A 13,995-nucleotide genomic window follows, 5' to 3' on the forward strand; every position below is an offset into this window, starting at 1 on the left:
GAAGTCGTGTTAGTATTTTGCAGCTGTGGCTTATTAAACTGATTGTTCGGTAATTTTCACATCTGTCAACACCTGCTTTCTTTGGGATTGGAATTACTATATTCTTCTTGAAGTCTGAGGGTATTTCGCCTGTTTCATACATCTTGCTCACCAGATGGTAGTTTTGTCAGGACTGGCTCTCCCAAGGCCCTCAGTAGTTCCAATGGAATGTTGTCTACTCCGGGGGCCTTGTTTCGGCTCAGGTCCTTCAGTGCTCTGTCAAACTCTTCACACAGTATCGTATCTCCCATTTCATCTTCATCTACATCCTCTTCCATTTCCATAATATTGTCCTCAAGTACATCGCCCTTGTATAGACCCTCTATATACTCCTTCCACCTTTTGCTTTCCCTTCTTTGCTTAGAACTGGGTTTCCATCTGAGCTCTTGATGTTCATACAAGTGGTCCTCTTATCTCCAAAGGTCTCTTTAATTTTCCTGTAGGCAGTATCTATCTTAACCCTAGTGAGATAAGCCTCTACATCTTTACATTTGTCCTCTAGCCATCCCTGCTTAGCCATTTTGCACTTCCTGGCGATCTCATTTTTGAGACGTTTGTATTCCTTTTTGCCTGCTTCATTTACTGCATTTTTATATTTTCTCCTTTCATCAATTAAATTCAATATTTCTTCTGTTACCCAAGGATTTCTACTAGCCCTCATCTTTTTACCTACTTGATCCTCTGCTGCCTTCACTACTTCATCCCTCAAAGCTACCCATTCTTCTTCTACTGTATTTCTTTCCCCCATTCCTGTCAATTGTTCCCTTATGCTCTCCCTGAAACTCTGTACAACCTCTGGTTCTTTCAGTTTATCCAGGTCCCATGTACTTAAATTCCCACCTTTTTGCAGTTTCTTCAGTTTTAATCTACAGGTCATAACCAATAGATTGTGGTCAGAGTCCACATCTGCCCTTGGAAATGTCTTACAATTTAAAACCTGGTTCCTAAATCTCTGTCTTACCATTATATAATCTATCTGATACCTTTTAGTATCTCCATGGTTCTTCCATGTACACAACCTTCTATCATGATTCTTAAACCAAGTGTTAGCTATGATTAAGTTGTGCTCTGTGCAAAATTCTACCAGGCGGCTTCCTCTTTCATTTCTTAGCCCCAATCCATATTCACCTACTACGTTTCCTTCTCTCCCTTTTCCTACACTCGAATTCCAGTCACCCATGACTATTAAATTTTCGTCTCCCTTCACTATCTGAATAATTTCTTTTATATCATCATACATTTCTTCAATTTCTTAGTCATCTGCAGAGCTAGTTGGCATATAAACTTGTACTACTGTAGTAGGCGTGGGCTTCGTATCTATCTTGGCCACAATAATGCGTTCACTATGCTGTTTGTAGTACCTTACCCGCATTCCTATTTTCCTATTCATTATTAAACCTACTCCTGCATTACCCCTATTTGTTTATAAACCTGTAGTCACCTGACCAGAAGTCTTGTTCCTCCTGCCACCAAACTTCACTAATTCCCACTACATCTAACTTTAACCTATCCATTTCCCTTTTTAAATTTTCTAACCTACCTGCCCGATTAAGGGATCTGACATTCCACACTCTGATCCGTAGAACGCCAGTTTTCTTTCTCCTGATAACGACATCCTCTTGAGTAGTCCCCGCCCGGAGATCCGAATGGGGGACTATTTTACCTCCGGAATATTTTACCCAAGAGGACACCATCATCATTTAATCATACAGTAAAGCTCAAGGTGTCTACGACCCGGGACAACCGGGAGATCCGGGAAAAACCCGGGAATTTTTTCATCCGGGATAAAACCGGGAAAAACCCGGGAATCTTTTTGAGTTCCGGGAATTTTTCATTGTTTTAGTTTTCAGTTAAATTTTTGTGATTTTGACTGGTAAGAACCAATACTCTAACAAAAAAATTTACCATATCCCGCTTCTGCAGAATAATACTGCAGCAACAAAACATGAACGAGAGAAAAAAACGAAAATAAAACTTACGTCACAAAGAAAATGCGCCATATACAACAACAAAACACAGTGCTCTTACAAGCATCTGCCAACAGAAAAGTGTGTCAAAGGCTTTAGGAAGACTGTGCAGTGCTTCTTAACAACAAATTGCCTCCAATGAGCGTGACGTGACAGTTTCTTACATTAGATTCGTTTTAATGCAAGATCTTTTATGTTTCACACGCACGAACATGCGGGCTTCCTGCGTCATCGTAGCTGCGCAAGCGCAGTGACGCCTGTTATCTGGCGCTCTCTGGCAACTGCTGAAACGTACCTTTCTAACAAGTCACGGAAAAATATTGCGAATATTGCTTTGAAAAGCGTTACTTTCAAAGTAAATTTCCTTTTATGTAAGATAAACTATTTGAGAGAGTGTACGACGAATTTCTTAAATCACAGAGCGTTTGACTCTCATTTAAAAATCAACTGTTTGGGGACGACCATATGAAGAATTTCGAGCCCAGAAGATCAGACATTTACGTCGTTATTAAAAAAATTTACTGGCACATTTATGTGATGTATGACGCGCAAAAAAGATCAACAATACATGTGGAAGCTTAGCTTCTCTTGCAGCTTATTAATCTTAGAGACCAATATTATATGTGATACCTTTGCTTTTCGTGTAGCAACAATTGTACATTAATTTAATCCATTAATTTTTCTTATTTGTGTGTTCACGCTACTTCAGAATGATCTGAATACATCATGTGTCAAATGCTGTCATCAGCTGGCGAGATCAGGTGACATGAGCTGTGACTCGCTTACAAAAGCGCGTCGCAATCTCGATTTTAATGCTTTGGAAAGCAACATGCGGTGTTTGATGGAATTCGAATTTATACCTTCGTAACACGGAAATATGCAGTGCATATGTTGCTGCACATCAAAGATCTTTCCAAAACGTGTTTTTTTTCCCCTGAGTTTCATTTTCTAAAGTGCCGGGAAATTCTACACAGGTGTATAAAACCATAAACCATAAAAGGACTGATAAGTGGCGAGAAAAAGTATACTGTCACTTAACACGGAAAAAGTGTATTTTCACCCGGGAGAAAGTGTATTTTCAACCGGGAAATCCGGGAAAATCCGGGAATTATTTTGCCTTGTCCATGTAGACACCCTGAAAGCTGCATGCCCTCGGGAAAAATTACGGCCGTAGTTTTCCCTTGCTTTCAGCCGTTCGCAGTACCAGCACAGCAAGGCCGTTTTGGTTATTGTTACAAGGCCAGATCAGTCAATCATCCAGACTGTTGCCCTTGCAACTACTGAAAAGGCTGCTGCCCCTCTTCAGGAACCACACGTTTGTCTGGCCTCTCAACAGATACCCCTCCGTTGTGGATGTACCTACGGTACGGCTATCTGTATCGCTGAGGCGCGCAAGCCTCCCCACCAACGGCAAGGTCCATGGTTCATGGGGGGGAGGACTCATTTGCCTGTTTAGACCTATTGCTCATCAACAGGAAGGTAACACGATGCAAGTCAAGCACAATGAATCATGCTGTCAAGATGTTGATGTTGATGTTGATGTTGATGTTGTCTTCATTCCAAAGACTAGTTTAAAGCAGTTCTCCACACTTCTCTGTCTTGCACAAGTCTCTTTCTCTCTGCAAAGATATGGCAACTTACATCCATTTCAATGTGCTTACTAAATTCAAGCTTTGATCTTCCTCTACAATTTTTATGCCCTCCCCCCCCTCCCTCCAAGTTCCCCCATTAATAAACTGATGTTTCAGGATGTGTCCTCTCAACTAACCTCTTCTTTTCTTTTGTCAACCAACCTCTTCTTTTCTTTTGTTCAGGTTGTGCCATTAACTTTTTTCCCATTTGATTCAATAACTCCTTACTAGTTATTCGGTCTACCTATCTAATCTTCAGAATTCTTCCATAACACCACATTTCAAAAGCTTTTATTCTCTTCTTGTCTGAATAATTTATCATCCACATTTCACTTCTGTATAAGCCTATACTCCGGACAAATAACTTCAGAAAAAGACTTCCTAACTTTTGAATTTGTATTTGATACTAATGAATTTCTTCTTTTTTTCCCATAAACGCTTTTCTGCTGTCCTCAATCTGCATTTTACATCCTCTCTACCTTTAGCCATCATGTGTTACTTTTCTGCCCAAATATCAAAACTTGTCTACTGCTTTTAGTGCCTCATTTCTTAATCTAATTCCCTCAGCACCATCACCTGATTTAATTCAACCACATCTCATTACCACTGTTTTTCCTTTTTTGATGTTCATCTTATAACCTGTTTTGAAGACATTACACATTCCAATCAACTGCTCTTCCAAGACCCTGACATCTCTGGCAGAATTACAACATCATTAGCAAACCTCACAGGTTTTACTTTTCTCTCTCTCTGGACTTTAAATCTCTTCCATATTTCTCCTTGGTTTCTTTCATGACTTCCTTAAAGTACACAGTGAATAACATTAGAGGCAGGCCTATACTCCCTTCTCACTCCCTTCTCAAAGACTGCTTCCCTTTTAAGCACTTTAACTCATATAAATATAATAGAGGGAAACATTCCACGTGGGAAGTGCGAGTGTAAACCTGTCCTTTTTTCCCCCTAAGGTAAGTCTTTCCGCTCCCGGGATTGGAATGACTCCTTACCCTCTCCCTTAAAACCCAATCCTTTTGTCTTTCCTTCTCCTTCCCTCTTTCCTGACGAGGCAACCGTTGGTTGCGAAAGCTAGAGTTTTGTGTGTATGTTTGTGTTTATTTGTGTGTCTATCGACCTGCCAGCGCTTTTGTTGGGTAAGTCTCATTATATTTAACTCATATAAAAGCATTCTGATTCCTATACATGGTGTGAATAACCCGTTGCTCCCTGTGTTTTAATCCCTTTCAGAATTTCAAAGAGTGAATCCCAGTCAACATTGTCAAACACTTTCTCTAAATGTACAGAAAAATTGGTTTGTCTTTCCTTAATCTGTCTTGTAAGATATGTCCTAGAGTCAGTATTGCCTCACATGTTCCTATACTTCTTTGGAACCAAAATTGACACCCCTGGGATCAGCTGTTACTAACTTTACATCCTCCTGTAAATATAGCATATCAGTGTTTTGCAACCTGATTTATTAAACTGATAACTCAGTAGTACCTACACATCTTTAGACACCTGCTGTTTTTGGAACAGGAATTATTACATTCTTATTGAAGTATGAGGATATTTCACCTGAATCATACATCTTTCACACCAGGTGGAATATTTTTGTCATGGCTGGCTCTCCCAGAGTTCTCAATAATTCTGAGAGGATGATATCTCCTCCAGGGTTTTTGTTTTGGCATAATTCATCAAGAGTGAGAATGAATCATGCCATGGTCATGCTGTCAATTCCCCACCAAGTGAAGCTTCTTGTACCTGTCAGCAGTTCAGTGATTCTATTATTCATACATGTCACCAGAACTTACTTTACCTTTCAAATTCAGTGATTACTACCTCAAAGTGAGAGCAAATGTTCCTATTGCAGACACTTCATGCATCACTAACAGACATTAAATTCAAAAATAAATCAACTATGGAAATTATAAAATTCACTGGATTGCTAGAAAGTAATCATTCTACAGGCTATAATGGTGTTTCTAGGCTAACATTAAAATAACTGTACTAAATTGGTATATTCTGTGACTCATAAAATTCTAATTGGCAAATCAAACTGTTATGGCATTAATGGCATTCATTTTTCATGGGCAGAATCTTACCTACACAACAAAGAGCAGAGGACCTTATTAAGGGATTGTATTTGTAGACTTAGAGAAAGCTTTTGACAATACTCTCTTTCAAATTCTGAAGGTTTCAGGGGTAAAATACTGGGGGTAAAAGGCTATTTACAATTTGTGCAGAAACCATACGTCTGTTATAAGAATCGAGGGGCACGAAAGGGAAGCAGTGATTGAAAATGGAGTGAGACAGGATTGTAGCCTATCCCCAATATTATTTAATATGCATATTGAGCAAGCGGTAAAGGAAACAAAAGAAAAATTTGGAGTAGGAATTAAAATCCATTGAGAAGAAATAAAAACTTTGATGTTTGCCGATGACATTGTAATTCTGGCAGAGACATTAAACGACCTGGAAGAGCAGTTGAACAGAATGGACAGTGTCTTGAAAGGAGGATATAAGGTTGAACATCAACAAAAGCAAATGGAGAATAATGGAATGTAGTCAAATTAAATCAGGTGATGCTGTGTAAAATAGATTAGGAGATGAGACATTAAGGTAGTAGATGAGTTTTGATATCTAGGGAGCAAAATAACTGATGATGGTCGAAGCAGAGAGGATGTAAAATGTAGACTGGCTCTGGCAAGGAAAGTGTTTCTGAAGAAGAGAAATTTGTGAACATTGAGTATAGATGTAAGTGTCAGGAAGTATTTTCTGAAAGTATTTGTATGGAGTATGGCCATGTATGGAAATGAAACATGGATGATAAATAATTTAGAAAAGAAGAGAATAGAAGCTTTCGAAATGTGGTGCTACAGAAGAATACTGAAGATTAGATGGGCAGATCAAGTAACTAATGAGGAGGTGCTGAATAGAATTAGGGAGAAGAGAAATTTGTGTTACAACCTGATTAAAAGAAGGGATCAGTTCGTAGGACACACTCTGAGGCATCAAGGGGCACCAAGTTTAGTTTTGGAGGGAAGTGTGGAGGGGAAAAATGGTAGAGGGAGACCAAGAGATGAATACACGAAGCAGATTCGGAATGATGTAGGTTACAGTAGTTACTCAGAGATGAAGAAACTTGCACAGGCTAGATTAGGAAACTTGCACAGGCTAGAGTAGCATGAAGAGCTGCATCAAACCAGTCTCTGGACTGAAGAGCACAACAACAACAACAACAACAACAACAACAACAACAACAATAAAACCCTCAATTTCAGTTCCTGTGCCATCCACGAGTGCCTAGACACTAACTTTTGTCACCTTTACATATGACAGAATTTATTTCAGATCTGTTATATGTCTTTCAATAAGTTTCTGCTAAAGTAGTTGTTGAAGGCTTCACAAATTTTCCTTTTGATAGCCAAATGCTGTCTGTTTACATTGAAATACTCCCCAATGTCATTATGTGTCAGGAAGTAGTAACAGGCTAACTGAAATTAATGGTGCTGTACTGATCAGATTTTATAGCATATTTACTGACTGATAATCTTTCAGTAACAGTAGAGCCTGGTAGTCTATCAGTGTATCACAAGAAAAGTTCCACTCAACATTTTTCAACAGGCTTCTATTTCTCTTCTATATGTTCATCTTTTAGTTATTCATTCTGTCTCTTCATGAATATTCACAGGCTTTCAATGGAAGGCACATCATGTTACTATTGCACATCACACACAGTCTATATTTAATATGGAGTACCTGTTTTCTGGATTCCATACCATGAACGTTGATTCACAATAGCCCACCAAAATGCCTGGATAAAGTTTACAAAACTGTGGTTCAAACATGACTATTGGTTTCTATGATAATGTATGCATAACTTCAACACCATTTACCTCCTAATGCATTATTAAACTTCAGTTATGAGATTTTTAGAGAGATTTATGGCTTTACTGTACTACTAGCTACAATTCTATTAGTCTTGTTCTGTGTGACGTATGCTGTCCATATCCCACACAACAATGAGCACTGAAACATGTTCAGAATTTACAGTGTTTGGCTATACCTCCCAGACATCACTTGAATTTGCCAAATTTGTACCCCATCAGAAATGGTTGCTCTTATTAGGTTGATTGATAATGCATGCAGTAATTGTTAACTGGGATATGTGTTCAAACAAAAGAAGTATCAAAAATATCAAGGAGTGAAGGGAGCAGGTATGAGTTAATACCATACTTGGATAAACCAGTATAAAATCTCATCCTATGAGTTCAAGCCTAACACACAGTTTTAATCTGTTAGAAAGTTTCATACAGCACACACACCACTGCAGAGTGAAAAATTCATTCTGAAAAGAATCCCCTAGACTATGACTAAGCTATCTCTCCAACTTATTCTTTATTCTAGGAGTGCTTGGAATGCAGGAGACCTTCCATTACATCTGGAATGTATGGGAGAGGTACTGGGGGAAGTAAAGCTATGAAGGCAGTTTGAGTCGTGGCTTGAATGTACAGATGATAAGTGTCGGGCCATGAAAGGCAAGCTTCCAGTTTTGAGTCACAGCCCAGCACACAGTTTTAAGCTGTGAGAAAATGTCTCATCCTAAAAAACACAAATCAGAATTGGCAATGGTAACAGATCAAAATGTCATAGATAAAGAAAGCTTTCATGATAGTGAACAGTAGTAATGTGTTAGTATTAGCAACAACCCAATTCTCAAATCTTTCTCTATGAACAGCTGTATTATATGCCCACTAAAGAGTATAAACTAATTTTATTTTGAATGCCAGCAATAAAGGATATCTCAAATGAGCTAAAATGAAAATGTTAATACCTGACTGAGCTACAAAAATGGTGTCAAGAAAAAGAACAAAGATGCTACACAAGAAGTCCATACAAAGGTATTAATAGACCAATTCTTGCAGCTGCAAATGGTTCAAGGTACTTCTTGGACTTAATAACTATAATTTTATTACCTTTGTGTTGTTTCTGGTCTTGCAGCTCTCTCATTTGCTACAAGTCTAAAATCTGAGAAAATCGGATTATAAGTTGTATAGTGGTAGGCACTGTGGATGTTGCTGATAATCTCCTTTGTCTTCAAGAACCCCAGAAGGTGCACAGATCCATGGATCAGCTGTATGCTTTTGCCAGTTGAAAAGATCCTCTTTTAGCTGACTAAGGATTTTCTAAAAATACACAAAAGTGAAATATGTTATACCAGCAGTAAAGGTTATAGATTTATGTAATATTACTTGTTCTCCACAAAAATTTTTTTTACATACACACTGTACTTACAATAGTATGTCTAAACAAAAATGTGTCTTGCTTAAAAGGGTTAAGGATGTTAATGGTTAAACTAGTAGGTGCCAGTGACTTCCATTGACATATATGAAATATACTGTGAAGATCTAACTGTTGCATGGGCTAAGGTGTATGGGATACAGTTCAATCTTATCAATTAAAATGTCTTTTTTTCTGTGTTCTTCAGCTATTTTAAAACTGGAGTATGGGTAATGTTAAACACAAGAGCAAATAAACCTGTGATTTAATGAAGTGATAAAATAATTACTTTATGTGACGCCAACAATCTTCAAATTGCAAGGTGTTGTATTTAAGATCAGTTAATCTTCTTGATGTTTGCATTAAGTAATAGCTTTGTAATGAAGTAGCAAAAGGTCACAGCATTGGTAAAAGTGTGCTCAATACAAGACACTACGCACTTGCAATGATATCAGCTGTTCCATGGAGCTAATAATTAAATGCTGTGTAACTAGTGGCTGGCCACATTAGAGAACATGTAAACAACTTGCAGTTTTCGCTACTTTATATGATACCTTACTAATTATGACGAGACAGCTGTTAATTTTAAAGTAACCATCACCTATGACAGTTTTTGTTTGCCTACTTTCAAGTCCAAGTTAATTGTGTCAGTGTTGTTTTCTAGTACAAGGAGGACTGCTTGCAGTGACACTAACTTTTCCCAGCTGAGCTGTTTCTGCACATATACAAGTAGCTCAAAGTTGACTTAAACTGTAGGTCACTTATAACTGGCAGGTAAATCAGTTCAAAGGTCAGAGGAAGACAAAGGCATATCACCTCCAATAGGAGCACGGCTGGCTCAAGCGCTGCTGAGATCAAAGCAACCTTCAGGTAATTAACTACAACTGAAAGTGTGAACTAACTGACTATTTAATCTCTATCATTTCAAAATGAAAGCTTTAGCAGCAAATATAATGACCCTTTTTAAGTGGTGGTTCAACTTGTTTCATGCTTAATAATCCTCATATTTACATTTTGATACTGTTCAGCTTGTTCTGAAGACTCAGCATTTTCACTGCTTTCTTTTTACACAAAAAATTCGTACTGTCTCATTTTGCAATGAGAAGGCATTTAGCTATCTATCTGATTTTGCAGTATAATTTTAAAAGTCAGTACTTTTCAAGGCTTACAAGTGTCAAAAAATGTTAGTTCTCTTTAATATTCACAATAAATTAACAGCTCGAACAAACTAACTTTGTAATAAGAAGATAAAGACCACGTGATCGCGACCAACCATCATATCATTCTCTTCCAGAAGCATCCTTGGCTGCAGTATGGAGCACCATATGGTGAACTTATCACTCTCCCATCCACTGTCTGCTATCCTACCCTTGAGTACATCTCATTCAAGTAGCTCCTTAACTTTTCTCATGGGACTTATCCTCCCATGAGGGATAACTTCCTGGCACTAACAAAACTGAACTTTGGTCCTCAGTATGGCAGTCTAACATGCTATCTTGTCTGCTTTGGAGATTGCACAGATTAACAGCTGCACTGCTTAAAATTTTTACAACAGGTAATTAAAAACTGAAGTTCTTGCTTGATAGCAATATATGTAGTTGATTTCATGGTAGCTCACCTTATACTGCTTTTTCTTAACCACATTTGTTCTCTCCTCTGGATCCATTTTGAGATCATATAGTTCCCATTCATCACGATAATAATAATCATTCAAAGATTTATACCATCCAACTGGCTCCTTTTTATGTGTTCGGTTCAGAATATCCTGGAAAAAAAAGGAAAAGAAGAAAAATGTGGTACATGGACAATTCTAAAACATATTGATTGACTTAACATTTTGACAGAATGAATACTATAGCATATTTTTCAGTTAGGTGCAGTCGAGAACACATGAAGTTCTCTTATTATCACAAACACTTGAACACATGTTAAAACAAATAATAAGTGTGAACCTTTACAGAACTTACCTACAGACAAAGCATCACAAAATAGTGCATTTATCTATAACACACATGGTTGCAGTGATTACTCTATGAATACCTTTCATAAACATACCAGAACTTAAATACAGTCTGACAACTCACTTACAACTTCCATGTTTAAAAAAAGAGGTCTACTGAAATGAAGAATTTAGTCTGCGAGTAGCCGTGTCATTAAACTGCAAGAGTCAGGATAGGAAACACATTGCACCAACAACAACTGGGCCACTCTGAATTCATTGTTCAGAACATGTTGCAACCAATGGACAAGTAAGAATACTTAGACACAATGAAATGACTATGAACAAACTGATCATAGAGCCAGGTTTGGGAGAACCATCTGATGGACAAACATTGACAGAGTGGTGGTCTTGTTTAGCACCCAAGATAAATAGTCCTCAAACAAAAGAACTGTGCCCAGTAGTTGGAAGAGAGCACACATCTCACACACTTACAAGAAGGTTTGGAGCAGTGACCCACAACACTACTGTCCAATATCCTTGAAACTGATTTGGTGTAAAATCTTAGAACATATTCTGAGCTCAAACATAACGAGGTCTATTGAACAGAATGATCTCCTCCATGCTAGCAAGCATAGAGTCCAAAAACATTGGTCATGTGGAACCCAACTCACATTTTCTTGCATGACATACTGAAAGCTTTGGACCAAAGCAGTGATTGATGCAATATTTCTTGATTTCCAAAAAGCATTTGACTCAATACATCTATGCTTAATATAAAAAGTATGATTGTGAAATTGAGTGAAATTTGTGACTGGATTGAGAATTTCTTGTTAGGTAGGACACAGCAAATTACCTTGGATGGAGAGTCATAAGAAGATGTACAAGTAATTTTGCCCCAAGACTGTGTATTGGAACCCTTTCTGTTCATGCTGTATATTAATGATGATGTGTACAATTATTTATTTATTTTATTTACTCATCAAATTCTGTAGGACCAGATTGCAGAGCAAACATTCAAGGCCGTGGAATGTGTCAATATATGAAATTACAACATAAAAGTAATAACAGATAAAAATAAAATGTTTATGAACCCAAAAAAAGAGTTAAGGAAGTCCGATCCAAATGCAGGTTTAATTTCTGCCAAGTATTAACTGAGTGAAAGCTGCTTATTCTTAGGAATAAGCTAATATTGTTAACAAGAAATGACAGTAAGGTATATATATATACTACTACTACATACTACTACTACTACTACTACATACTACTACTACACACACATATCCATCCACACATATACAGACACAAGCAGACATTCAAGGCCGTGGAATGTGTCAATATATGAAATTACAACATAAAAGTAATAACAGATAAAAATAAAATGTTTATGAACCCAAAAAAAGAGTTAAGGAAGTCCTATCCAAATGCAGGTTTAATATGTCTGCTTGTGTCTGTATATGTGTGGATGGATATGTGTGTGTGTGCGAGTGTATACCCGTCCTTTTTCCCCCTAAGGTAAGTCTTTCCGCTCCCGGGACTGGAATGACTCCTTACCCTCTCCCTTAAAACCCACATCCTTTCATCTTTCACTCTCCTTCCCTCTTTCCTGATGAGGCAACAGTTTGTTGCGAAAGCTTGAATTTTGTGTGTATGTTTGTGTTCGTTTGTGTGTCTGTCGACCTGCCAGCACTTTCATTTGGTAAGTCACATCATCTTTGTTTTTAGGTATATTTTTCCTTCGTGGAATGTTTCCTTCTATTATATATATATATATAGAAGGAAACATTCCACGAAGGAAAAATATACCTAAAAACAAAGATGATGTGACTTACCAAATGAAAGTGCTGGCAGGTCGACAGACACACAAACATACACACAAAATTCAAGCTTTCGCAACAAACTGTTGCCTCATCAGGAAAGAGGGAAGGAGAGGGAAAGACGAAAGGATGTGGGTTTTAAGGGAGAGGGTAAGGAGTCATTCCAGTCCGGGAGCGGAAAGACTTACCTTATGGGGAAAAAAGGACGGGTATACACTCGCACACACTCACATATGTGTGTGTGTGCGAGTGTATACTGTTCGAATAGTAAAAATGATAGCATTAAGTCTTTGAACAAGATCCTGAATGTGGGCTTTCCATGACAGTTTACTATCTATCTGAAAACCTAGAAATTTGAACTGTTCTGTTTCACTAATCATATGCCCATTCTGCGAAATTAAAATGTCAGGTTTTGTTGAATTGTGTGTTAGAAACTGTAAAAACTGAGTCTTACTGTGTGTGTGTATATATATATATATATATATATATATATATATATATATATATATATATATATACAGGAGTACAGGAGTCGACAATAGGTTCGTGAACTTACACCACTTATTGCCCGACCGCCTGTTCCTAAGCCAAAAATATCCTTTTAGAATGGGAGGAGTTACCCCAAAATATAATACCATACAACATAAGCGAATGAAAGTAAGCAAAGTAGACTAATTTTTGTGTTGAACGATCACTCACTTCAGATACTGTTCGAATAGTAAAAATGATAGCATTAAGTCTTTGAACAAGATCCTGAATGTGGGCTTTCCATGACAGTTTACTATCTATCTGAAAACCTAGAAATTTGAACTGTTCTGTTTCACTAATCATATGCCCATTCTGCGAAATTAAAATGTCAGGTTTTGTTGAATTGTGTGTTAGAAACTGTAAAAACTGAGTCTTACTGTGATTTAGCATTAGTTTATTATCTACAAGCCACGAACTTATGTCATGAACTGCACTATTTGAAACCAAGACAATGTTGCACACAACATCGTTTACTACCAGGCTAGTGTCATCAGCATACAGAAGTATTTTAGAGTTACCCATAATACTAGTGGGCATATCATTTATATAAATAAGGAATGGGAGTGGCCCCAACACTGATCCCTGGGGCACCCCCCACCTGACCGAGTCCCATTCAGATCCCACATCACAGCCATTCTCAACACTGTGAATAATGGCCTTTTACTGTCTGCTGCTAAAGTAAGAGGTGAACCAATTGTGAGCTACTCCCCGTATTCTGTAATGGTCCAACTTCTGGAGCAATATTTTGTGATCAACACAATCAAATGCCTTAGTTAAATCAAAAATATGCCTAGCATCAA

The 13,995-nt window shown here is 37.7% G+C and overlaps 1 protein-coding gene across 1 annotated transcript in view; it reads right to left on the minus strand.

Moving 5' to 3' along the window:
- Positions 1 to 13,995, minus strand: part of LOC126161997 (N-sulphoglucosamine sulphohydrolase) — a 119,524-nt gene that overhangs the window by 5,821 nt on the left and 99,708 nt on the right. The window contains exons 9-10 of the mRNA XM_049918200.1: positions 10,530 to 10,676; positions 8,608 to 8,817 (exon numbers count right to left, since the gene is read on the minus strand). Of these exons, the coding sequence (XP_049774157.1) occupies positions 8,674 to 8,817; positions 10,530 to 10,676 (291 nt within the window). The 3' untranslated portion in view covers positions 8,608 to 8,673. The remainder of the gene's footprint in view (positions 1 to 8,607; positions 8,818 to 10,529; positions 10,677 to 13,995) is intronic.

This window comes from Schistocerca cancellata, chromosome 2, assembly GCF_023864275.1.
Source record: "Schistocerca cancellata isolate TAMUIC-IGC-003103 chromosome 2, iqSchCanc2.1, whole genome shotgun sequence".
NCBI classification, from domain to species: domain Eukaryota; kingdom Metazoa; phylum Arthropoda; class Insecta; order Orthoptera; family Acrididae; genus Schistocerca; species Schistocerca cancellata.